This window comes from Neoarius graeffei, chromosome 4 (genome assembly GCF_027579695.1).
Source record: "Neoarius graeffei isolate fNeoGra1 chromosome 4, fNeoGra1.pri, whole genome shotgun sequence".
Taxonomy (NCBI): domain Eukaryota; kingdom Metazoa; phylum Chordata; class Actinopteri; order Siluriformes; family Ariidae; genus Neoarius; species Neoarius graeffei.
This window is the reverse complement of record NC_083572.1, coordinates 175654-203140: the sequence shown is the minus strand read 5'-3', so window position 1 is coordinate 203140 and position 27487 is coordinate 175654. Positions and strand designations below refer to the sequence as shown.

The 27487-nt window shown below is 42.8% G+C and overlaps 1 protein-coding gene across 3 annotated transcripts in view; it reads left to right on the top strand.

The window, feature by feature from the left end:
- ilf3a (interleukin enhancer binding factor 3a) overlaps positions 1-27487 on the top strand; it is a 33283-nt gene that overhangs the window by 1377 nt on the left and 4419 nt on the right. For all 3 annotated transcript variants that reach the window (XM_060918511.1, XM_060918512.1, XM_060918510.1), the window contains exons 5-14: positions 87-246; positions 421-568; positions 3711-3787; positions 4884-4979; positions 5588-5699; positions 8758-8855; positions 10554-10653; positions 10857-10946; positions 16167-16357; positions 17293-17421. In XM_060918511.1, coding sequence (XP_060774494.1) covers positions 87-246; positions 421-568; positions 3711-3787; positions 4884-4979; positions 5588-5699; positions 8758-8855; positions 10554-10653; positions 10857-10946; positions 16167-16357; positions 17293-17421 — 1201 coding nt within the window. The remainder of the gene's footprint in view (positions 1-86; positions 247-420; positions 569-3710; positions 3788-4883; positions 4980-5587; positions 5700-8757; positions 8856-10553; positions 10654-10856; positions 10947-16166; positions 16358-17292; positions 17422-27487) is intronic.

Sequence of the window (27487 nt, the reverse complement as noted above, 5' to 3'; positions counted from 1 at the left end):
GGGGTAATAAGCTGCTGGAGAGGTACAGAGAGCGGGGCTGTTGTTACTCGTGTGTGTGTGTGTGTGTGTGTGTGTGTGTGTTACAGTGGGGGAAATAAGTTGCAGGGGGTCCGGAGAGTGGGTTTGGTGGCGAAGGGCTTGTTGCTGAAGCAGGATATGGACCTGGAGCTTGTGATGCTCTGCAGTGACACACCAACACACACACTACTGAACACCATTACCAACAAACTGCAGGAAGTGATGAAGGTGAACAGACCCATAATCCCTGCCCCCCCCGGCACATTTTTACTGGCGTCTCCCCACTTTCCTGCACAGCATCGAAGTGCCTTGTTTACAAGTTGGTTTAACAGAGTTTTTTGTACATTCTGTATATATGCATGTGAATTTTTTTTGTCTCCACGTACGCGTGTGTGTTTTTAGGGTCAGGTGGAGGGTGAGTACGTGATCACTCCAACGGCTGAGGATGCTGCTTTAACAGTGCAGACTGTAACAGAACCAGTGCTAAACATGAAGATTCATCTCTCATCCCCTGTTGTAAGGGAGCGGGTTGAGCGCGGGCCGGCCAGAGGTACACGCGCGCGCACGCACATGCACACGTACAGATAAAGACACACCCCACCTTCCGCAGTTTAATGACTCTCTTGCAGGCGTGCGATTCTTGCAGGCGTAAAATAAAGGGGTTGCTTTGCAGCAAAAAACAATGAAGGGAGTTATGAAGGGAGTATTTTAGTTTGTGGTTAGACTTTGGCTTGTGTGATATAACTGTTTAATCTTCTTTACAAGATATTACACTGTATATCACAAAATTCAAAATATTTTAACAGACCTGCTCATCATTACACATTCTGTGTAGGAGCTCTGTAATTGAGCAGTTTGATTTAGCTCACATTAGATAGGTTTATATTTATCATAGGTATTATATTTATATGTAATATTTATATTCAGGATGCCATCAAAACATTTCAACTGATACTTGTCAAAAACAGTGCTTCTGGTTTCATCTGAAAGAAAAATATTTTGATTTTAAAAGATTAAAGGGCCTACAGTGACGTCTCTAACACCTTTACAAATAATGTTAATGATCATTAGAAAGTAATTAAATGCACTTTTTACACCTGCGGCAGTCAGCGTTCCTACAAATTCGAACACTTTGAGCCGCAGGTCAGCAGTGAAAATGTCTGCTTCTGTTTGGTTCTAGATGATTAAATGGAAAGTCATGGGAAAAACTTATTGCACAAGCCTAGTAAATGCCCTTTGTTCACACTTGGGGGCGCCACACAAATGACATGCTCCTCCCACTGTATATAAATTAGCCATGAATCCTGTAGAGATGCGACACGTGCTCCTTCAGATGTGTGCCAGTGAAGGACAGCTGTACGGTACAGATTTAACTCCGGAGCACAAAACATTATCCATGTATTTAGAATCTGTAGGAGCCTCTATATGAATAGCGGTACATTGTGCAGATGATTATTGGAGCGCACATTAATCAGGATTGCAGCGGCCGTCTGCCCATTAGTTTACGGTTTGTAGATAAATTCTGTTTTAAACTACATCAAACCCATCTTGCAACTTATATTATCTGATTAATGAACAGTGGTTCTCTAAAAAAGAAAGCCACTGTTGCCCAAATCTTAGCACTCGCTTGCATCATTGAAGTTAAGAAGAACCATCTGTCAGCAGTACTGACATTTATGGACTTTAGGAAAGCCTTTGACTCGATACATCACAGTAAAATGAAGATCCTGAAAGCATACAGCATTCCCCCAAACCTATTCCGTGCCATTGATAGCACATGTACTAACACCCAGAGCAAAGGTAGTAACACCTGATGAGGAAAACGGAGGAATTCAGCATACTTGCGGAGGTGCTACAAGGGGGCACCCTAGCACCCTTTCTCTTTATAATTGTATTAGATTATGCATTGAAGCAGGCAGTAGAGGGGAAAGAAACTGAACGTGGGTTCACCAGAACACCAGGGAGATCCAAAAGAACACTTGCAGGATCCTGCACAGACCTGGACTTTGCTGACGATATCTGTCTACTCTGCAGCCAGATCCAGCAAGCCCAGGAGCTGCTGAACCAAGTCAAAGCCGAATGTGTAACAAGGTGGGACTTGGTCTGAATGCCAAAAAGATCGAGGTGATTGCTTACAACATTGGGGACCATGACCCAAAAACAACACTATCAGGTCGTACACTTGAAGAGGTGTTAGATTTCAAGTACCTGGGGTAATGGGTGGAGTCTACTGAAGTGGACATTAAATCTCAGAAAGCTCTCGCCTGGAGAGCTCTAAAGAGCATGAAGAGGATATGGAAGAATGTCAAGGGGTGTCAAGTTGAGCTACTTCTTGACCACAGTAGAGTCTGTTCTCCTGTATGGAGGTGAGGCTTGGACCATAACACCAGGACTCGAAAAATCTCTTGACGGTGGTTACACATGCATGCTGCATGCAGTCCTTAACGTTAGCTGGAGGCAGCACCTCACACGAAGTCCTATGTGGAGAGCTACCGAAGCTCAGTGACAAGGTAATGGCGAGGAGGATGCGGCTGTCTGGACACTGCTTTAGACTTCCAGAGCTGGCAGCTGGTCAGCTTATGGCACGGGACCTGGTGCATGGGCAAAAGAGATGGGGAAGACCAAGAGCAAGTTTTGTTGATGTATTGAAGAGGGGCGCAGGAGCTGGGAACTCTCAGGATCTAGAATCATGCTTAAGGGCTCACAGAGACTGGAAGAGCATCTGTGCTTGGTCCTGGCTGAGTAAAATTCCTTGATGTTCCAGCAGCGTGTGTCAGCCGGAAAGCCGGACCAGTGTTGTGAGGAATAATGATGCTGCGATTGTCATTTATTATCAAAAAATTAGGCCACACCCCCAAGTAATAAATTCATTTTGATGTCATTGCCCTTCTGATGTGAACACAGGGTTAATATCGTTTAAGCTGTAAAGAATACATGTTAATCTGACACGCCAGGATTTATTCACATTCCTATAATGATAGATTTATTGGTTATTGATTGATGATTAATTGGTTTGTTCCATTCATCAGGTTTTGCTGCAGCGTTCACCCTGTTTCTGCGAAAAATTGTGGACTTTAAATCAAATATTTTCCTGTTGTCACTTGTGATTTTGAAAGTGTGTGAGTTTTTAGGGGCGGTGGAGTTTTGACCAACCGGAAGCTCTTGGACTCTCAGAGGGGCGGAGCAACTAAGCTTTAGGGGCAGGTTTCATAATGCTGAAGATATATGCAGCCTTTATCCGAATATATACACGCTGAGTAAAAATAGCTCTCGCACAGTAGGTAACTCATTGTACACGCAGCCAGAGGGGGCCGGATGATAGGCGGAGCTTGTCAAAGAGGTTCTGGCCTTGTTGATTGTATCCACCCCCTCCCCAAGAAAAAAATTCAAAAGAATTCTGAAAATCGGTGATCATATTTTGCAGTGCTGATTGAGGGTGTGGCTGACTTCTAGGCCACACCCTTGACTCAACCTCACCACCAAAAAGGTCCTAGTGTCCCTTGATTTTAAACCGTGTATGTGTGGAGAGTGCTGTGAGAGAGAGAGAGCATGCGTCTGCATTCTAATCCTGCCTAATAACAGTTCATAAAACTGCCCACACCCCCCGTGAGCTTCAAGTATGTTGGCTCCGCCCCCTAGAAGAAGTCTGAGTGCCCCTTGGTCAAACTGTGCCTTGTGTTGTGGTCTGATAGAAGCTCCGCCCGGCGCTCTGGACACAAACAAATGCCTGGAGTCTCTCGCGTCTCTGCGCCACGCCAAGTGGTTCCAGGTTTGCACCTCGCTTTATAATCTATCGACCTCTAACGGAAAGTAACATGACGATAATTAACAATGTATTTGACTGTTGAAACGTTCAAAGTGTTGTTGTTTTTTGAAAACCGAAAAATGTGGACGTTCAACTCAAATACAGCTGTTTACACTGAATGAGTCTGTTGATGGAAAGATGGACAGAAAGACATGGTTGAAAGATGGACAAAGACAAAGTAGATTTAGTTTTTTTTTTTTTAAATTTAATTATTTTTATTCTCCCCCTTCAGGAATGGTTTGTTCCAAGTTGACCTACATGGAGAGACGGTTAAAAGTCGGATGTTGAAGCAGTATCTTTTAATAGAGATTGTGAGAGTGGCTGATGGAAGTGTGTGGAACAGTGTATGCTTATTAACAAAGACATCGTTAATAATGGACATCGTCACAAAATAACTTTACAGAAGTCAATTTTACATTTATAAATTTATCCCTAAATTGTTGTTGGTATTGTTTTGAATGCAAATGGAGCAGTGAATCAAACAGAGATTTTATCTTTGTATAAGGACGTGACAACTGTAAACTAAATTCGTGTTTGAGTAACATTCCTGACAAACGCCTAACTCGCAGACTGAGTTCCTGTGTACATGTATGTACACAGGAACTCAATTCAGTGATCCATGCTTACAAATAGTTTTGTATGCTCTCAAATCACTGCACCTCATGCTCTCTGTTAATAAGTGTCACACGCTCCCATTGGCTGCCCTCATGCTCTCGATACTGTTTAAACACCGTGTGAAAGGTCTCTCTTGCCAAATGGTGACCGTTTATGTGGACGGTTAGAGAGAGAGCGAGAGAAAGATCCTTTAGATTGCTGTATTGATAAAATAAGACATGCGATAGACAGACAGATGGACCGGCAGATGGACAAAAAGATAAACGCAGCTGGCAGACAGATTGATGGACGGACAGACTGACAGTTTAACAGATCTCTGTTGGTCTCACAGTGTGATGAATATAGACTTGTGTATGATTTAGAATTGTGTGTGTGTAATGTACAGAGTGTGTCAGCAGTGTAATGCAGGGTGTGTGTGTGGTGTGTCTGTCTGTCTGTCTCACAGGCTAAAGTTAACAACCTGCACTCGGGTGTGGTCGTCATCCGTATCCTGAGAGATCTGTGCACTCGTGTCCCCACCTGGGCCCCCCTGAAAGGATGGGTGAGTGTGTGGGTGTGTGTAAGGCCCTGGTAAGTGTTCGGTTCTTTGTACAGGTGTGAATGGGGTCAGATATGTCCCAAAGATGCATTGGGATCTGATCACTCAGCTCACGTTTGGAGGAGGTCTGGGCGGCATATGGCCATGTCCTTTTAGTAGTGTGTACACGAATGTGTCCTGGGCCACACTGAAGGAAGCAGAAGTACGTACTCCTTCACGCACCAGCACTGTCATATTAAAGTGTGTTATTTAAGTTTTGATTTCTTTTTCTTTAAATTTTTGGCACACTAGACACAGGAAGTGCATTGCTGCGTCCTGTTAAAAACTACAGTAATACATTTGGTCTTTTGTAAATGGAAATGATGCACATTTTGATTTGCATATAGAGCAGGAAAGTGAGATCCAATCACAGGTTCTAACTTAATATGCATGTGGAGACGCATTCTAAAGCCAGATGTGAAGTGATGTACTTACAGCTGTCCACTTGTGACCTGATCACGCAGGAAACTTGTTGATACCAGGTGTGAACAGGGCCTTGGTGAGGGCCTCAGTGTTGAATCTGTTGTGACAACAGTGTTATCATTATGCAGTTGTATATTCTGTGTTTGTAGGTGTTGGAGCTGTTGTGTGAGAAAGCGATATCAACAAGCGATCGACCAATGGGACCAGGAGAGGCTCTGAGGAGAGTGCTGGAGTGTGTCGCATCTGGAATACTATTAGAAGGTGAAAAACACGCGCATACGGTGCAGTGGGAAAAGCCACCCAGTGGCTAATAAGGAGTGATTTTTTTTTTTTTTTGTATCAGTGGTGTATAAATGTGAGTGGGTAATGAGGTAAAACAAATAATGATGTGATGTGAAGCAGGTGATGTCAACAGGTGACTGTAATCATAATTTGTTACAAAATCAGTATCCAGGAAAGGCCGAGTCTTTGAGGAGTAAAGCTGGGTCAAGGATCTCCAGATTGGCAACAAATGCATGAGAAAATTATTGAAATGTTTAAAAACAGTGTTCCTCAAAGATAAGAGATTTGAATATTTCATCCTCTACGGTGCATAATATCATTAAATCATTCAAGGAATCTGGAGGAATTCCAGTGTGTAAAGTGCTCAAGCCTAAGCTGAACCCCCGTGATCTCCGATCCCTCAGATGGCTTCAAGAACAGTAATTCATCTACAGCTGGTAGAACCACATGGGCTTGGGATTACTGTGGAAAACCTTTATCAAGCTACAATACGGAGTTACAGCCACGAGCACCAGTTAAAACTTTACTGTGTAAAAAGGAAGCCTTATGGTAACTGTGTCCGTTTTTTTAAATGAGTTGCAAGAATCAATATAGAAATAAGCATTTATTTTGGAGAAAAACAAAACAATAAAATTCATGAGGTAAAACATCAAATAATATGCTGTTGTATAGTTTGGAGTGCAGTACAGGACAAAGTTTATTTATAAATACAACCCCAATTCCAAAAAAGTTGGGACAAAGTACAAATTGTAAATAAAAATGGAATGCAATAATTTACAAATCTCAAAAACTGATATTGTATTCACAATAGAACATAGACAACATATCAAATGTCAAAAGTGAGACATTTTGAAATTTCATGCCAAATATTGGCTCATTTGAAATTTCATGACAGCAACACATCTCAAAAAAGTTGGGACAGGGGAAATAAGAGGCTGGAAAAGTTAAAGGTACAAAAAAGGAGCAGCTGGAGGACCAAATTGCAACTCATTAGGTCAATTGGCAATAGGTCATTAACATGACTGGGTATAAAAAGAGCGTCTTGGAGTGGCAGCGGCTCTCAGAAGTAAAGATGGGAAGAGGATCACCAATCCCCCTAATTCTGCGCCGACAAATAGTGGAGCAATATCAGAAAGGAGTTCGACAGTGTAAAATTGCAAAGAGTTTGAACATATCATCATCTACAGTGCATAATATCATCAAAAGATTCAGAGAATCTGGAAGAATCTCTGTGCGTAAGGGTCAAGGCCGGAAAGCCATACTGGGTGCCCGTGATCTTCGGGCCCTTAGATGGCACTGCATCACATACAGGCATGCTTCTGTACTGGAAATCACAAAATGGGCTCAGGAATATTTCCAGAGAACATTATCTGTGAACACAATTCACCGTGCCATCCGCCGTTGCCAGCTAAAACTCTATAGTTCAAAGAAGAAGCCGTATCTAAACACGATCCAGAAGCGCAGACGTCTTCTCTGGGCCAAGGCTCATTTAAAATGGACTGTGGCAAAGTGGAAAACTGTTCTGTGGTCAGACGAATCAAAATGTGAAGTTCTTTATGGAAATCAGGGACGCCGTGTCATTCGGACTAAAGAGGAGAAGGACGACCCGAGTTGTTATCAGCGCTCAGTTCAGAAGCCTGCATCTCTGATGGTATGGGGTTGCATTAGTGCGTGTGGCATGGGCAGCTTACACATCTGGAAAGACACCATCAATGCTGAAAGGTATATCCAGGTTCTAGAGCAACATATGCTCCCATCCAGACGACGTCTCTTTCAGGGAAGACCTTGCATTTTCCAACATGACAATGCCAAACCACATACTGCATCAATTACAGCATCATGGCTGCGTAGAAGAAGGGTCCGGGTACTGAACTGGCCAGCCTGCAGTCCAGATCTTTCACCCATAGAAAACATTTGGCGCATCATAAAACGGAAGATACGACAAAAGAGACCTGAGACAGTTGAGCAACTAGAATCCTACATTAGACAAGAATGGGTTAACATTCCTCTCCCTAAACTTGAGCAACTTGTCTCCTCAGTCCCCAGATGTTTACAGACTGTTGTAAAGAGAAAAGGGGATGTCTCACAGTGGGAAACATGGCCTTGTCCCAACTTTTTTGAGATGTGTTGTTGTCATGAAATTTAAAATCACCTAATTTTTCTCTTTAAATGATACATTTTCTCAGTTTAAACATTTGATATGTCATCTATGTTCTATTCTGAATAAAATATGGAATTTTGAAACTTCCACATCATTGCATTCCGTTTTTATTTACAATTTGTGTTTTGTCCCAACTTTTTTGGAATCGGGGTTGTAAATCTATGGGAAGTGGCCAAAAAAGTGCTCAAAATATATGAGAACTCTATCAAGACTAGTGGAAAACCATTCCAAGTGACTACCTCATGAAGCTGGTTTAGAGAATGCTAAGTGTCATCAAAGCAAAAGGTGGCTACTTTGAAGAATCCATCCATTATCTGTAGCCGCTTACCCTGTGCAGGGTCGTGGGCTGGATCCTGTTGCAGCTGACTACGGGCGAAAGGCGGGGTTCACCCTGGACAAGTCGCCAGGTCATCACAGGGCTGACACATAGACACAGACAACCATTCACACTCACATTCACACCTACGCTCAATTTAGAGTCACCAGTTAACCTAACCTGCATGTCTTTGGACTGTGGGGGAAACCGGAGCACCCGGAGGAAACCCACGCGGACACGGGGAGAACATGCAAACTCCACACAGAAAGGCCCTCGCCGGCCACGGGGCTCGAACCCGGACCTTCTTGCTGTGAGGCGACAGCGCTAACCACTACACCACCATGCTGTCCTACTTTTGACGAATCTAAAATATAAAACATATTGCTTTGTTTGCACATTTTTGTTTACAGCATAATTCCATGTGTATTTTTTTCATAGTTTTGATGCCTTCAGTATCATTCTACAATGTAGAAAATGACGAAAAAACATTGAATTTGAAGGTGTGTCCAAACTTTTAACTGATGGTGTCTGTCTGTCTGTCTGTGGGCATGCACATACAGATGGTCCTGGGATTTCTGACCCATGTGAGAGGGCAGGTGTGGATGCGAGCTGCCATCTTGCCCCCCAGCAGAGGGAGGACATTACCCAGAGTGCACAGGTACAACTCTTACCCAGAGTGCACAGGTACAACTCTTACCCAGAGTGCACTGGGGTTGTTCTGACTCAGAAAGAAAGACTTGAATTGAGGAGCACAAATGCAGCTCAGAAATGTTAAAGGTCACAGGCAAGGTCGGAGGTGGAACATAGAATATCAACTTTATTTTCTAGCAGAACGACCCAAAAAGCGAATTCAACCTTCCTGGTGTTTAATTTGCAGCCTAAAATTGAATAAAACGGTTAAAATATACTGGTTTGCGCAATTTCCGAAGGTTTGTTTGCATCTCACTTACGCGCACTTTCACCGCCAGGGGACCGTCATCGTGACATCATTCAAGGCAAACGGACCGGGAGCAGTTCTGTGTTTACTTGCGAACCGAGCACACGTGTACGGACTTTGGTCGTGAGAGGTTGTGTAAAATGTCTGATAGCGATTTTGAAGTAGGAACTCTCCAAATTGAATATCGAGAGGTGAAACCGCATACGTGTGGACTTATGGCCGTTGCGAAGCAATCGGTGAATGTGGCTCACTGGTTTGACCGCGCGGCCTCGGAATCGGACAGCGACTCGGCCGACTCTGATCGCGGTGACCCCGGACCTCAACAAGACTCGCGCCCAAACGATTTATCCTGGTAGTTATGATAAATTCCTGCTTTCGTTGTAATACTAAATAAGAGCCCTTTTGAAGAATAATTAAACATCCCTCCCTAGTGGATATAGGGAAGGATTACTCGACAGTGCGCCGGCAGGCCACATTAGCCTGCCATCCGCGGCATTTGCCGGTGTCAATATATTGGGCCTGACATCTAGTCTATCAATGATATTTTTATTTATTTATTTTTTTTCCAACTACTGAGCATTTAAATGAAAAAGGTAAAAATGTTTACCTCCAATCTTCTCCTTTTTGCTTGAGCGTTGCTGGTCTGTTTCTTTTTTGACTGCTTGATTTTGTGCTTGAATTTTGTCGGAACAGCGTCAGGTTTGAGCTTCTCTGTCCGACACCTAAACTCTCTAACGGATGGGGATTCTTCAAAAATGAATCGTCGTCGAAGTGATTGGAGCACAGAGCGGCGTATTTACCCGGCTGCCAACCCTCTCGCTTCACACGCACAATCCACTCTCTCCGCCTCTTCTCCTCTCTCGGAAAACGGTAAAAACTTCTTCCTGAACCGGTCCCGTTACAGTTCACTGCACAACAGTAAGGCATGGTTTTTCTTTGGAAATTCCCGAACCCACGTCTGCACTCAAGCCGAACGGCAATGCAAGTAAACGGAAGTGGACTCAACTCAAGCGATTTGTTTGTCTTGAATGACGTCACGTGCCGAGTGGTCACGAAAATCACCAAGCAGAAAGTCACCACGATCCGCGCTAATGTATTTTAATTATTACTTATTAACAATACTTCTTGGGACCAGAAGAAAATTACAGAGGGTTTTTTTAACATATAAAGTTTCAAATGTGCATAAATTGAAAAGCTTTGCCTCTGAGCTTTAAAGGGTGGAGCCTGTTTGTGAAGGGCGGAGTGCCAAGATGCTTAAAAATGTCCCCAATAGCAGTTCTACAGTGTATAACAGAGCTACATTGGCATGTGCTTGATGTGTCCTGTGTTGTGTGATGGGTGAATGTTCTGCTGTCTGATCAGAGACAGGTGAGTAGTGATGTCCTGCACAGCTGTAAGTGTTCTCTCTCTATTTCCCAGTTTGCTTTGCGGCTCATGGCATTTGGACAGATCCACAAAGTGTTGGGGATGAACCGCCTGTCACCCAAAGTGGGGCACATGTACAGTGACCCACTCACTTGTAAGACACACACAGACACACACAGACGCACGTACACACACGCGCGCACGCACACAAAAGTATCCTCTGTTGTGATGCTTCTGTATATTTAATTTTTAAATTAATTTATTTTTTGTTCTCTTTCTGCTTAAAAAGCAGTGTTCCCTATGCAATTAGCCTCCGTGTGTGTGTGTGTGTGTGTGTGTGTGTGTGTTTTTATGCAGCCCAAACCACAGTGCCAGGACTGTATGTGACGAAGCGGCCGCTGGAGTCTCCCACTGATGAGTCAAGCAGCAGTAAAGTCCCTCGTAAAGGCATGTGTGTCTGTCTGTCTTTCTCTCTCCCACTTCCTCCCTGCCGTCTCTCTTTTCCCTGTGTCTCATTTTCTGGTTGTCTGTCTTCCATGCATCTGTACAAGATTCTTGTTTTTCTTCAATAGCTTCCTTTCATTTTGAAGTGCATTTTTAAAAAAAATATATTTTGGCAAATAATAAACTAGTAGCAAGAAGGACTAAAATGTTGGCAGTGGAGGCATCCCTGTCTCCTTGTTTGTGACATTTTCTCATGGAAATTTGTGCATGTAACACGCCAGCTCAGACACACCGTGCACCATCACATCTGAAAGAAGTGCTTTACGTTTGGCCCATGTTCCTGAGAGATGACAGCGGAAGCATTTCACTTTAACTAGAGCTAATTTTAGGTTGCGAGCTAGCATTAGCTCAGTCGTTCACTCTGTTGGTGCAGAATGAGGAGTGACGCAGCATCAGGATGATATTTTCAAGGAAGCAAGAGAGCTAGCTGCCTACTGCTAATAACAAGAAATTTAAATTATTTTGTGCCTTTCGCCAACCCGAGGACGCTTTACAGAATAAAGGCACTACCAAACACAAACAGAATGACGAACAAATCAACAAAGTAAAGACACAACAGAAAAGGAACACAACAAAATCACAAGTAAAATGGGCATGAAGACAGCAGACAAGCTCAGAGCACAGAAAAAGAATGAACGGTCTGCAATCAGGAGAGGAGGGAGAGCAATGAGAGAGAGAGCGAGCAGATAAGACTTGAGTTTTGAATTTGGGAAGCGATGTACTGTTACAAAGACCCTGAGGGAGAGAATTCCACAGCTTGGGGGCTGCGACCCTACAGTGCCTTGCAAAAGTATTCATACCCCTTGAACTTTTTCACATTTTTCCACCTTACAACCACGAACTTAAAAGTTTTTTATTGAGATTTTATGTGATAGACCAACACAGAGTAGCACAGAATTGTGAAGTGAAACGAAAATGATAAATGGTCTTCAAAATTTTAAACAAATAAAGATCTGAAAAATGTGGTGTGCATTAGTATTCAGCCCCCTGCGTCAACACTTTGTAGAGCCACCTTTTGCTGCAATTACAGCTGCGAGTCTTTTGTGGTATGTCTCTACCAGCTTTGCACATCTAGACACTGAAGTTTTTGCCCATTCTTCTTTGCAAAATAGCTCAAGCTCAGCCAGATTGGATGGAGAGCGTCTGTGAACAGCAATTTTCAAGTCTTGCCACAGATGCTCAATGGGATTTAGGTCTGGACTTTGACTGGGCCATTCTAACACATGAATATTCTTTGATCTAAACCATTCCATTGTAGCTCTGGCTGTATGTTTAGGGTCATTGTCTTGCTGGAAGGTGAATCTCCTTCCCAGTCTCAAGTCTTTTGCAGCCTCCAACAGGTTTTCTTCCAGGATTGCCCTGTATTTGGCTCCATCCATCTTCCCATCAACTCTGACCAGCTTCCCTGTCCCTGCTGAAGAAAAGCATCCCCATAGCATGATGCTGCCACCACCATGTTTCACAGTGGGGATGGTGTGTGCAGGGTGATGAGCAGTGTTAGTTTTCCGCCACACATAGCGCTTTGCATTTAGGCCAAAAAGTTCAACTGTGGTCTCATCTGACCAAAGCACCTTCTTCCACATGTTTGCTGTGTCCCCTACATGGCTTCTTATGCCTGTCTTTCAACAATGGCTTTCTTCTTGCCACTCTTCCAAAAAGGCCAGATTTGTGGAGTGTACGACTTATAGTTGTCCTGTGCACAGATTCTCCCACCTGAGCTGTGGATTTCTGCAGCTCCTCCAGAGTGATCATGGGCCTCTTGGCTGCTTCTCTGACCAGTGCTCTCCTTGCTCGCTCTGTCAGTTTAGGTGGACGGCCATGTCTTGGTAGGTTTGCAGTTGTGCCACACTTTTTCCATTTTTGAATGATGGATTGAACAGTGCTTCTTGAGATGTTCAGAGCTTGGGATATTTTTTTATAACCTAACCCTGCTTTAAACTTCTCCAGAACTTTATCCCTGACCTGTCTGGTGAGTTCTTTGGTCTTCATGATGCTGTTTGTTCTTCAGTGTTCTCTAACAAACCACTGAGGCCTTCACAGAACAAGTGTATTTATGCTGAGAGTAAATTACACACAGTAGGACTCTATTAACTAATTAGACGACTTCTGAAGGCAATTGATTGCACTGGATTGTATTTAGAGGTATCAGAGTACAGGGGGCTGAATACTAATGCACACCACATTTTTCAGATTTTTATTTGTTTAAAATTTTGAAGACCAGTTATCATTTTCGTTTCACTTCACAATTCTGTGCTACTGTGTTGGTCTATCACATAAAATCTCAATAAAAACTTAAGTTCGTGGTTGTAAGGTGGAAAAATGTGAAAAAGGTTCAAGGGTTATGAATACTTTTGCAAGGCACTGTAAATGCCCTGGAACCCATGGTGGACAATTTAAATTTGTGAACAGATAGCAGACCAGAAGCTGAAGATCTGAGACTGAATGGGAGAGTAGGACTGAAGTAGTTCCATTAGCTACTGAGGAGTGTGGTCATGGAGTGTATTAAATGTAAACAGAATAATTTTATACTGAATGTGGTACAGAACAGGGAGCAGGCCTTTCAATTACATAATTTGGGCTACACCTTATATTTCTGAATTTGGGCTTTTTCCGTCGTGATGCAGGGTAATTTGGGCTTTTCTGCACACGCAAACTGCTGTTTTCTCAGCGCTCTGTGTTTAAACCTGCTGCTGCTTTTTTAGCTACAAAGTTATGAATAAATAACGAAATCTATGAATGTTATTTTTACCTTTATTGCAAAATGTCTACAGCATTAATCCCTCTTGATGCCCATGACAAAAATAATTATAATACAGTTAGTTAGTATTTAAAAGATGTGTTGGGGCCTGAGAAGAGCCTGGAGGAAAAGAGCCTGGGAATGAAAACGCAAGTTCTGCACTGTTGCCATCAAAGAGACAAACCTGTTGCAGACCTGCGACACAAAAGGTTTTTCAGTCACATCACAAGAATTGGCAGCGCAATTCACAGTATATAGTCAGGTAAAAGATCTTAGTTTAAATGAAAGGCCAGTGTCTAAGACTATCATCAACGATGCCCCTTTTCCACCAAAGCAGTTCCAGGGCTGGTTCGGGGCCAGTGCTTAGTTTGGAACTGGGTTTTCTGTTTCCACTGACAAAGAACTGGCTCTGGGGCCAGAAAAACCGGTTCCAGACTAGCACCAACTCTCTGCTGGGCCAGAGGAAAGAACCGCTTACGTCGGGGGGTGGAGTTGTTAAGACCGACAACAATAGCAAGACTGCGAAAGGTTGCCATTTTTAAGCGACGAGAATCAGCAGCTGTACAAACGCGAAGTCCTCCGTTGTAGTTGCTGCTGCTTCTTCTCCGTGTTGTTGTTGCTTCGATGTTCGCACCAAGGTTTATGCAAACGTAGCGACGTAACTGGCGTATACAGTGACATAATGATGTGGCTCCCCTTAGCACCCTGAGCTATGGAACAGCAAACTGGTTCTCAGCTGGCTCGCAAGTTGAACGAGTTGTGAACCAGCACTGGCCCCGAACCAGCCCTGGAACTGATTTGGTGGAAAAGGGGTAATAGAGGACCAAGCTCCAAGTCACTGATTCCACCCACATTTATACAACTGTGTGTATTTAAGCTGCAAGCTGTATCTTAAATACACACAGTTGTGTCCTGAATAGCTCTTTTATTCAGTCTTTTACCTGATTTACCTAATGTGGAAATCCCGCTCTGGTCATTGGTACGCGAGTCTCGCTCCTCCACGAAATCATGGTGTGCCGATCGCCATTGATGGAGAATTCGTGCTCTGCGCGAGGCTTACGGCTAGTTCGACAAACTCCGAACAACATGGGAATGGTGCGGATTTCGCATCAATTACGAGAAATACGTGCTAATTTGGGTGTTTTTAAAGAAGAAAGTCAAGACATTGGGTTCTATGCAGCCAAGTTTATTTAATCAACATTTAGTTTTTTTACTTTTGGTATCATATTTTGGGTACTTGACCTTAATTTGGGTGCCTACGACGTTATCCGTCACAGGTTTCATGTAATTGAAAGGCCTGGGGAGCCAGTGGAGGTTCTGGAGGATGGGGTGATGTGTGCAGAGTGTTTAGTGTGGGTGAGGACTCTGGCTGCAGGGTTTTGAACATACTGAAGCCAAGTAATGAACTTGACTGGAAGACCAATGAACTGAGCATTACAATAATCTAATCATGATGTAATAAAAGCATGGAGGACTGTTTTCAGCGTCCTTGGTGCTGAGTGCAGGATGGAGATGTGCAGTGTTGTGGAGGTGAAAAAGATGGTTTTAGACAGGGAGTTTGTGATTTTCAAAAGAGAGAGCAGAATCAGGGATAACACAGGGGTTGTGTACAGTGGGTGAAGGTTTAATGACCGGATTGAAACTACTATTGGAAGAGTGAGTTGATTTGGAACCGGTCAGTAGAAGATCCGTTTTATCAGCAATAAGTTTTAAAAAGTTAGCATTCATCCACAGCTTTAGGATGTGTATGGATTGAGAGAGGGTGGAGCGGGACAGATGTAGAAGGCCTGCAGCTGATGCAAGTCTGTGTTTCATCATTTAAAAACGATTGGAAGTCCCGCAATGTTTTTCCAGGAAATCAAAACATTATCACAACACTGCTGTGTTTTTGTTTCAGGGAATCCCCTTCAGAGAGAGAGGTCAGAGTGACGTGTCTCACGCCGAGATCTGGATTGGTTGATTTGTTGAGACTCCCATTTGGCTTAATGTGTGTTGGTGTGTTGGATGCTAGTTTTTGTGGCTTTCACGACTTTGATGAGTGAAAACAGGAAAATTTACATAAAATTAATAAATTCTGTTAAAACTCAAAGTAAATGACAGTCGTGTGCAACAGAATACAACATACCATGACATAACAGAGTAAATTCTATTTTTATGTTGGAACTCTTGTTTAATCCACACACTGCAGCGCAACCTCTACAACAGGGCACTCACAAATACATTCTTCTACTAGAAAGGGTGACGGTCCAAAATCAACTCTCTTTACCCAAACCATTACTGTGCGAGTGGTGAGCGTGCACCCCTCCCCTCCCCACCCCATGCCTGTATTGTTCACCACTGCATCATGTGCTTTTGCTCTAGAATTTACTGTCACACCATTATGATGGATTTTGACTGTGTGTGTGTGTGTGTGTGTGTGCATACAGAGATTGTCGTTGAGCCCAGTAATGCTGTGATGATGCTGAATCAGCTGCAACCAGGTTTGCTGTATCGGCTCTTGTCTCAGACGGGCCCTGAACACAGTCCCCACTTCACCATGGCCATTGAAGTGAAGGGCAAAACGTATGAGGCTACAGGACCCTCGAAACGCAACGCCAAACTGCTTGTCGCCCAAAAAGTGTGTTTTGCGCACACACGGACTCTCTCTTACACACGCGCACATTCCTTAAGGCTGATTTTATACATATGTGTAGAATCTACACTATACACACAGTCTCTCTCACACACACACACACACACACACACTTTAAGGCTGACTTATATGTATGTGTAGAATCTGCACTATAGGTACGGCATCGACACTCGCGCAGGGTGAAGTATTTATAGCTGCATGCAAGATGATTTTCTCTAGGAGGCACTATCACATGAAAAACACCAGAATTTACTGCTTTTTCACACAGAAGTGGTGTGGAATGCGAGCCCCGTGTTTCACTGTAGGAATAATAAACAGAAAATAATGCAGACAAAATGTTATTTTGAAACAAATTTACTTGGGGCAAAGAACCCTAACATGATTAATTATAAATCAAGTGAATTGTCTCTGAAAGCATTTCTGAAGTGTTTTAACTCGTCTGTATTCAGCTGTACGACTGACTCAGAGTGCAGTAAAAACAATGCCGTCGTGTTTAAATCCACAGTATTCGATGCAGGATTAAATTAGCTGTTATAGTTATCTACAGCCACTGTAGAGCCTCACACTGTATATATTTATATGAACGTGATATCCTGGTAGAGTTCCCATTTTCACGGAGAAGGAAGGAGCAGCCAGAATTCCATAGGAGGAAATGTGATGCTACCAAGAGGATCAATCACAGTTGTTGTGGTCGCCATGACGTTACATTTCTGGAGAGGTGCACATGAGGCCACGTTGTACCCTACAGCGTAGATTTGACACAGAAGCGTAAATTGGCCTTCAGTGTATCATACTGTGGTCACGGCATTTGTATTGAAAACAAAATAGTGGAACACAAATGTAACGGTCATGACGATCCTTCAGGGGTGTGTGTGTGTGTGTGTGTGTGTGTGTGTGTGTGTGTGTGTGTGTGTGTGTAGGCCCTACAGGCTCTGGGTATAATGATCACAGCCACAGAGCCTTCACCTGCAACTGATCAGAAGAGCGATCAGGAGACTGTTACCACAGGAACCAACAGAACTGCGGCTGCTGGAGGAGACGGAGCTGAGGTTCTTTTTCTCTGTCTGTCTGTCTGTCTGTCTGGTGCATGCTGAGTGTGTGAGCAGTGTTTGGAGTGTGAGCGCGTGTGTGCAGTGAGAGGGCAATTTTGTGGACCTATTTTTCTCGAGGTGTTTTTGCTGAAACAGACTAAAGAAAATTCAAGAGGGCTTAATTGTCGGTATATCCATATGCAAGTATACAGTGCATTGAAATAGTGTTTCTCTCAGGCTCCCCAAGGTGCATTTATAGAGAAATGGAAGATTACAAAACAAGGTGTATAAAGAACTCTAGCTATCAAGCTAAGCATTTAGCTATCTAACTACAACCCCGATTCCAAAAAAGTTGGGACAAAGTCCAAATTGTAAATAAAAACGGAATGCAATAATTTACAAATCTCAGAAACTGATATTGTATTCACAATAGAACATAGACAACATATCAAATGTCGAAAGTGAGACATTTTGAAATTTCATGCCAAATATTGGCTTATTTGAAATTTCATGACAGCAACACATCTCAAAAAAGTTGGGACAGGGGCAATAAGAGGCTGGAAAAGTTAAAGGTACAAAAAAGGAACAGCTGGAGGACCAAATTGCAACTCATTAGGTCAATTGGCAATAGGTCATTAACATGACTGGGTATAAAAAGAGCATCTTGGAGTGGCAGCGGCTCTCAGAAGTAAAGATGGGAAGAGGATCACCAATCCCCCTAATTCTGCGCCGACAAATAGTGGAGCAATATCAGAAAGGAGTTCGACAGTGTAAAATTGCAAAGAGTTTGAACATATCATCATCTACAGTGCATAATATCATCAAAAGATTCAGAGAATCTGGAAGAATCTCTGTGCGTAAGGGTCAAGGCTGGAAAACCATACTGGGTGCCCGTGATCTTCGGGCCCTTAGACGGCACTGCATCACATACAGGCATGCTTCTGTATTGGAAATCACAAAATGGGCTCAGGAATATTTCCAGAGAACATTATCTGTGAACACAATTCACCGTGCCATCCACCGTTGCCAGCTAAAACTCTATAGTTCAAAGAAGAAGCCGTATCTAAACATGATCCAGAAGCGCAGACGTCTTCTCTGGGCCAAGGCTCATTTAAAATGGACTGTGGCAAAGTGGAAAACTGTTCTGTGGTCAGACGAATCAAAATGTGAAGTTCTTTATGGAAATCAGGGACGCCGTGTCATTCGGACTAAAGAGGAGAAGGACGACCCGAGTTGTTATCAGTGCCCAGTTCAGAAGCCTGCATCTCTGATGGTATGGGGTTGCATTAGTGCGTGTGGCATGGGCAGCTTACACATCTGGAAAGACACCATCAATGCTGAAAGGTATATCCAGGTTCTAGAGCAACATATGCTCCCATCCAGACGACGTCTCTTTCAGGGAAGACCTTGCATTTTCCAACATGACAATGCCAAACCACATACTGCATCAATTACAGCATCATGGCTGTGGAGAAGAAGGGTCCGGGTACTGAACTGGCCAGCCTGCAGTCCAGATCTTTCACCCATAGAAAACATTTGGTGCATCATAAAACGGAAGATACGACAAAAAAGACCTAAGACAGTTGAGCAACTAGAATCCTACATTAGACAAGAATGGGTTAACATTCCTCTCCCTAAACTTGAGCAACTTGTCTCCTCAGTCCCCAGACGTTTACAGACTGTTGTAAAGAGAAAAGGGGATGTCTCACAGTGGGAAACATGGCCTTGTCCCAACTTTTTTGAGATGTTTTGTTGTCATGAAATTTAAAATCACCTAATTTTTCTTTTTAAATGATACATTTTCTCAGTTTAAACATTTGATGTCATCTATGTTCTATTCTGAATAAAATATGGAGTTTTGAAACTTCCACATCATTGCATCCCTTAGCAAAAAGAAGTTTATTCAAGTGTACTATGAGTATACTTATTTTTTACTAAAACTGAGGAAGTATACTTGAAGTTGACTTTTTATAAACTATATTTTATATACTTAAGAATAGTATAGTGAAGTATACTTGGCTTATACTGAAAAGTATAAACAAAAGTCCAAGACTAAGTACATTAATACTAAGACTTGCACTTGTACTTTAATACTAAAACTTATACTTTAGTATACTTTTTACGTTTTTCTGCCACAAAGTACTAATACTTAGTATATCTTGCTCCAAGTGCATAATAGGGTCAAGTCACTGACTCATGCTCAACATTTAATTTATATATTAATATAATGCTGGAGTTTAAAACTTTACAGTATGTAGTACGTGTGCTCAATTGCATTATCTTTATGTACCTTAAAATCATACACAAAAACAGAAACTTTTGACTTGACTTTATTGATCAAGAGATGATTGTTTACATTTTTACATGCAGATGTGCACTTTTTCGTTTTCTCCAGTAAGGAAGGACTTGATTTCATAGGTCTTTGTTTTAGAAATGTTTGAAAATATATCAAACTTGTTTTCAACATTGTCTTGTGATTTTGTAAATGCATCACACTCTTGTGTGCATACAGTATGAGTAAACTTTAAGAATACTTTAAGGAGTATATTTCCAGTATATAAATAGTAAGCTACAAGTAATATGCCAAACAGAGGCGTCGTGGCTCAGATGGATAAGGCGCCATACCATAAATCTGGGGACCCGGGTTCGATTCTGACCTGAGGTCATTTCCTGATCCCTCCCTGTCTCTCTCTCCTGCTCATTTCCTGTCTCTACACTGTCCTATCCAATAAAGGTGAAAAAAAGCCCCCCCCCCCCCCCCCCCCCCCAAAAAAAAGTAATATGCCAAGTAAACTAGTGAAATAACCAATGTTTATAACAGTGTACTTAAAGTATACAATAATAAACTAAAAATAGGGACTTGAAGTATATAACTAGTACAATGGCAGTATATTGATAAGTGTACTTGTGGTATACTTTAAGCATATGAGAGGGATATACCAAGTACATTGATAGTATATAGATGAGTGTACTTGTATACTTTGAAGTGTACTTTTGCAAACTTAAAATGAACTTTAAAGTATACTTTTATAAACTTGAAATGTTCCAATTTAGTCCAAAAAAGTATTAAATTTGTATACTTTCTAGTACACTAAAAGTACATGGTCTGTAGTATACTTGCTATACTGAAGCATACTTAATAAAATGAACTTTAAGTATACTACTTTTTGCTAAGGGATTCCTTTTTTATTTACAATTTGTACTTTGTCCCAACTTTTTTGGAATCGGGGTTGTATCTAGCTATCTAAAAATATAGCTACCTAAGTACAATAAACAACATAAATGACAAGACAAAGATGGGTGCAAAGTGACATTGTGCATCTGTGTGCAAATGTTCATTTTTAGTGCAAAAATCCAAGAGTTTGAAGAATTCAAGTTTCACCAGGATATTGCAACAAGAAAAGACGAGTGTAAACTGATCATTGTGTGTGTGTGTGTGCTAGGGCTGAACAATTTAAAAAAAAAATTGAATTGCGATTTTTCTGGCAGATATTTCGATTTCAACCACGATTTTTTTTTCTTTAAATCAAGTTTCAGTGCAAATTAATTAATACAATGAATTCCATAAAGCTAATGCAAGAATGAAAACTGAGGTCAACAGATTTCAAATGTAGGCCTGTTTATTAACATTGAGTGCCTGAGGAACAAGTTATAATAACTTAAAATAAAAAGAGAGCCATCTTTCTTAAGTAAACTTTTGCTTCTTTTACTTTTCCCATCTACAACATATCAGACATAAAAAAAGGTTGATCAATGGCTCAGCAGCATCAAAATATTGCACTTTTGTAAAAGAATGTAGATAAGCATTATAAATTATAACTAGAGCCAACAATTCCCCTGTGGGAAATAAGAGTGATGCAGTGGCTGTAGCAGTCGCTATTGCAGGGCCCCTCCCTCCTGTGTGCGCGAGAGTGAGCGAGCAGCCCCTCCCCCACCCGCGCGCTCAGACACAGAGAAAGCGCACTTTTCCCTCACAGCGCTCCCTCCAAACAACGGGGATTTACACGAAAACGGAAGGAGATATTCACAAAATTCTTTCACACTGAGTGTCAAGGCTTTCCTGAACGTAATTTTTTGTCTGTAGTGTAAAAAATGAGGACAATTTATTGACGAAACAAAACATGGGTCAGTTTAGGAGCACTGAGAAAAACCGCGGCTTTGACGATCCCAAAATCGTGTTGCCAGATCGCGATTTTTGGTCGAAAACGATAGATCGTTCAGCCCTAGTGTGTGCAAATGGGCAGTGTGGTGCAAGTGGATGAGAAGTTGTAGTTTCGGTTTGAACTGTCAGTTCTTTGGGGTAACAGTGAGTTGAGGACTCTGACCGCCTGGGGGAAGAAGCTGTTGCAGTGTCTGGTAGTGACGGTTCAGACGCTACGGTGCCTTCTGCTAGGTGGCAGGGGGAAGAACAGTGCATGTGATAGGTGGGACTTGTCCTGCATTATGCTGTTGGCTCAGTGGGTGATGCACTTCATGTATAGTTGGGAGATGGTAGGAGAGGCACCCCAGTGAGGGGTTGAAGCAATATAGTGTCTTGCAAAAGTATTTACCCCCTTGGTGTTTGTCCTGTTTTGTTGCATTAAAAGCTGGAATTAAAATGGATTTTTGGAGGGTTAGCACCATTTGATTTACACAACATGCCGACCACTTTTAAGGTGCAAATTGTTGTTTTATTGTGACACAAACAATAATTAAGATTAAAAAAACAGAAATATGGAGTGTGCATAAGTATTCACCCCCTTTTGTATGAAACCTCTAAATAAGAGCTGGTCCAACCAATTCACTTCATAAGTCATATAATTAGTTGATTAAGATCCACCTGTGTGCAATCAGTGTCACATGACCTGTCACATGATGTCTGTAGAGCTCAACCTGTTCTGGAAAGACCCTGACTCTGCAACACTACTGAGCAAGCAACATGAAAACCAAGGAGCCTCTAAACAGGTCAGAGACTAAGTTGTGGAGAAGTATAGATCAGGGTTGGGTCATAAAAAATATCCCAAACTTTGAATATCCCAGGGAGCTCCATTAAATCCATTATAGCAAACTGGAATGAATATGGCACCACTACAAACCTGACAAGAAAAGGCCTTGCCCACCAAAACTCACAGACCGGGCAAGGAGGGCATTAATCAGAGATGCAACAAAGACACCAAACATAACACTGAAGGAGCTGCAAAGATCCACAGTGGAGATGGGAGTATCTGTCCATAAAACCATTTTAAGCCGTACACTCCACAGAGCGGGGCTTTATGGAAGAGTGACCAGAAAAAAAAAGTCATTGCTTAAGAAAACACGTTTTGAGTTTTCCCAACAGCATATGGCAGACTCGCCAAACACATGGAAGAAGATTCTCTGGTCAAATGAGACTAAAATTGATCTTTTTGGCCATCATGGGAAATGCCATGGGTGGCGCAAACCCAACATCCTGAGAACACCATTCCTGCAGTGAAGCGTGGTGGTGGTGGTGGCATCATGCTGTGGGGATAGTTTTCATCTGCAAGGACAGGAAAGCTGTTCAGGACTGAAGAAAAGATGGATGGCACTAAATACAAGGCAATTCTGGAGGAAAACCTGTTCGAGTCAGCCAGAGGTTTGAGACTGGGACAACGGTTCACATTCCAGCAGGACAATGACCCTCCACCAAGGGGGATGAATACTTTTGCAAGACACTGTATGGACACACTCGTGCAGATTGATCAATCATTGTGTGGACCAAACCGTACAATAATGAATAATATATCTTTCTTATTCACAATACACAAGACCTAGGATGATCATCAGTAAACTAAGAGAAGGCTTTTGACCCGGTCGATCACACCCATCTTTTTAAAACTCTGGGATCATATGGCTTGGAAGGTGGGTTAATCAAATGGGTAAAATTACTGTACAGTAACGTTTCAGTGATGTTTGGGGGGGGGGGGGGGGACTGAGATACCTGGTGATGGTGAGTAGAGGGATTGGGTAAGGATGGCCCCATCTCAGGACAAATTTACAACTTGATCATAGAACCACTGTTGTGTAAACTGAGAGCCAAAATGTAAGGGTGGGTTGTGCATAGTTTAAGGCCTAAAGATCTTTTAGCGTATGCTGATGATGTTAGTTTTTATTCAAGGAGAGGAAGACATCAGGGTGTTTTAAATAAAAATCTGGAGATGTACAAGAAAGCGCTCTCAGCTAAAGTAAACTAGGAGAAATCTGAAGGCTTTATTACAGGAAAGTGGCAAGGAAAGGGTCCTCCAAGGTGACCAGGAGGTTTAAAATGGGGTAAAGAATCGAATATCTAGGGGTCAACTTATCTACTTTGAGTATCTACTTCAGCACAGAGGACGATCAAGGAAAAGAAATGTGAAGGAGTAGTGGCAAAAGTGTGCGTCAAGTTGTCTAAATGGACTTGGATCCTGCCACAGCTGTCCCATAGGGGGAGAGTCCTGGCAGTCAACAACCTGATTGTGGCGCAAGTTCATGGCTCCAGAACCACCATCCTCTGAACGCCGCCTTCTCCCGTTTTGACAGAAGCAACACCAACATGAGTGAGCCATCCCCAGCATCCCTCACCCACAGTCAACGTCCTTCACACACCTCCAGCCCCCCTCAGAAAGGGAGACATCCGGTGGTGTTGCACCAGTACCAGGTTAAGCGGGCCCTGCTCAGTATCAATGGCAGGAAAGCAACCGGTCCGGACGGGGTCCCAGGATGTGCTCTAAAAGCATATGCACACCAACTGGTGGCTGTTTTCACTGACATTCAACAAGTCACTGAAGGAGGCCATAGTCCCCTCCTGCTTTAAAGCTGCAACCATCATCCCCATCCCAAAGCATTCGGCAGTCACATGCTTGAATGATTATCGGCCTGTTGCGCTAACACCGATAATTATGAAATGCTTCGAAAGACTGGTGATGAACTACATCAAAGCCTCCGCCCCTGCTGACCTGGACCAGTACTAGTTCGCCTACAAAACCAATAGGTGCACTGAGGACACCATCTCCCTCATGCTTCACACTGTACCAACTCACCTGGAGAACCCTGACACCTATGTGAGGATACTGTTCGTTGACTTCAGCTCAGCCTTCACCACTGTCAATCCGAGCAAGCTGGTCAACAAGCTGCTGTGTCTGGGCCTGGACCGCCACCTCTGTAGCTGGATTAAGGACTTCCTTTCCAACAGACCACAGCATGTGAGACTTGGAGACCTCATCTCCTCCAACACCATCTTAAACACTGGCACCCCCCAAGGCTGTGTTCTTAGTCCACTCCTTTACTCACTCTTCACACAGGATTGTTCTCCTGTTCATAACTCAAACCAAATATACAAGTTTGCAGATAACACAGCTGTGGTGGGGTTGATAACCAACAGCGATGAGGCAGCCTACAGAGAGGAAGTTCAGGCCCTCACATCTTGGTGTCAGAACAATGACTTGCTCCTCAACACCAACAAAACAAAGGAGCTTGTTGTTGACTTCAGAAAATGACCGGTTAAAACAAACTCCAGCCTGGTGATCTCTGGAGAGGAGGTGGAACAGGTGGGGAGCTTCAAGTACCTCAGTGTTCAACTCTTAGAGGACCTGACATGGAGAGTGAACACCAGAGAGGTGGTGAAGAAGGCCCAGCAGAGACTCTTCTTCCTGCGATCCCTGAGGAAAACTGGGCTCTCACAGAAGCTCCTCACCAACGTCTACCAGTGCACCATACAAAGTGTTCTGAGCTGTGGATGCATAGTGTGGTTCTCCAGCTGCACCTCAGAGGAGAGGAAAGATCTGCAGCGGATCATCAGGACTGCATCTAAAATCATTGGTACCTCTCTTCAATCCCTGGAACAGATTTACTCTGCCAGGCTGAGAAACAGAGCCACAAAGATTAGGACTGACTGCACTCACCCCGGACAATGTCTTTTTGACACCCACCCCTCTGGCAGGCTTCGGGTCATAAAGTCTCAAACAGCAAGACACCAAAATAGCTTCTTCCCCAGGGCTGTAAAAGCTCTGCTGGAGGCCTGATCCAGACTTGGGCTCACACTCTGCACCTTACTGTGTTTGGTTACATTGTGTAATTACATACTGCAATTTATACTGCTGTTTATATGCCAGTATGCTGATTTTTAAAAGGTTATGTATATTTATTTTATTTTATTGACATGCTGCTGTGATCTGAGCCCTCAAACAGTGTTTTGTTGCATAGTAATGTGCAATGAGAATAAAGAATCTCTCTCTCTCTCTCTCTCTCTCTCTCTCTCTCTCTCTCTCTCTGATAAGAGACATGCAGAGGAAACTAGTGGACTTTTTTTTGTCTGGGGTGCACTAGATGAGAGCCTCGGTCCTGTACCTACCAGCACAGGAAGGTGGACAAGGGTTGGTTGACCTGTACAATTGGATTAAGGCCTTCCAAATACAGACAGTACAGCGTATTTTATATCAAATATTTTAACCCGTGGATTCAAACTCCAGTTCGAAGATCTTCAGTCCTGTGTATGCTCTTGATGAGAGCCAGAATAACAAGTGTCGAGTCTCTGAAAGCTGACATGATAGAATGTGGCTAACTGGAGTGAAATACTGGTATCAAATCCATCTGGTTTCTACCAAAAAAAAAAACCCTCTGGCTGAAATCATCTCAGTGATGCCCAGGACATTCAGGGAGGTGCTTGAAGCAAGCAATGAGTCTGAGGCACAGGGACACAGTGACTAACGCTACTTTCCTCTGGTCAGAACGTCTCCAAGGGTGGAAGACGAACAGGAGGAAAGAGGAGCCCTGTTATCTCTCAGGGCATTACAACTGCTGAACTTTGAAAGCACACCAAAGAAAACTCTGTTGCTCAGTTGCGTGAAAGTCTTGCATACCGGCTCTTTGAAAGGACTGAAGGACTTGAAGTGGTTGGGTCTGCTGGGTCTGGACTCTTCCCCGTGAGGGCGCTGGAGGTCCCTGTACAAGCCCCCTGTGGAGAAGCAAACTGCAGATCTCCAGTGGAGGGATGTACACGGGGCCGTGATCACAACCCAACACATGGCGCACATCAACTCTGCTACAGGGAAGGAGTGTCCTCCTGTCAGGAGGAGGAAATGACAAGTCATTTTATTTCTAAAATGTAAAAGACCTGAAGGGCTGTTTTGGATTAATTAAAGGGTGGTGCGGAGAGCTTGGAGAGGTCCTCATAAAGCAACTTTTTAGTTTTGGTCCTAAGTATGGTGAAGGGCAGGGTTAAATAAATTGTGAATTATTATTTTATATATAATTTATTATTATTTTTATTTTTTATTTTTTTTTTAGATTAAACCAGGCAAAAATGAGTATATGGCTAACGAGGAAGACCAAGATAAAGGGAGAAGGATCAACAAATCCTGAGTTCATAATAAAAACACTGGCAGCTTCACATTTAAAATTAGATTTACAGTGGTGCTTGAAAGTTTGTGAACCCTTTAGAATTTTCTATATTTCTGCATAAATATGACCTAAAACGTCATCAGATTTTCACACAAGTCCTAAAAGTAGATAAAGAGAACCTAGTTAAACAAATGAGACAAAACTATTGTACTTGGTCATTTATTTATTGAGGAAAATGATCCAATATTACATATCTGTGAGTGGGAAAAGTATGTGAACCTCTAGGATTAGCAGTTAATTTGAAGGTGAAATTAGAGTCAGGTGTTTTCAATCAATGGGATGACAATCAGGTGTGAGTGGGCACCCTGTTTTATTTAAAGAACAGGGATCTATCAAAGTCTGATCTTCACAACACATGTTCGTGGAAGTGTATCATGGCGCGAACAAAGGAGATTTCTGAGGACCTCAGAAAAAGCGTTGTTGATGCTCATCAGGCTGGAAAAGGTTACAAAACCATCTCTAAAGAGTTTTGACTCCACCAATCCACAGTCAGACAGATTGTGTACAAATGGAGGAGATTAAAGACCATTGTTACCCTCCCACAGAGTGGTCGACCAACAAAGATCACTCCAAGAGCAAGGCGTGTAATAGTCGGCGAGGTCACAAAGGACCCCAGAGTAACTTCTAAGCAACTGAAGGCCTCTCTCACATTGGCTAATGTTCATGAGTCCACCATCAGGAGAACACTGAACAACAGTGGTGCGCATGG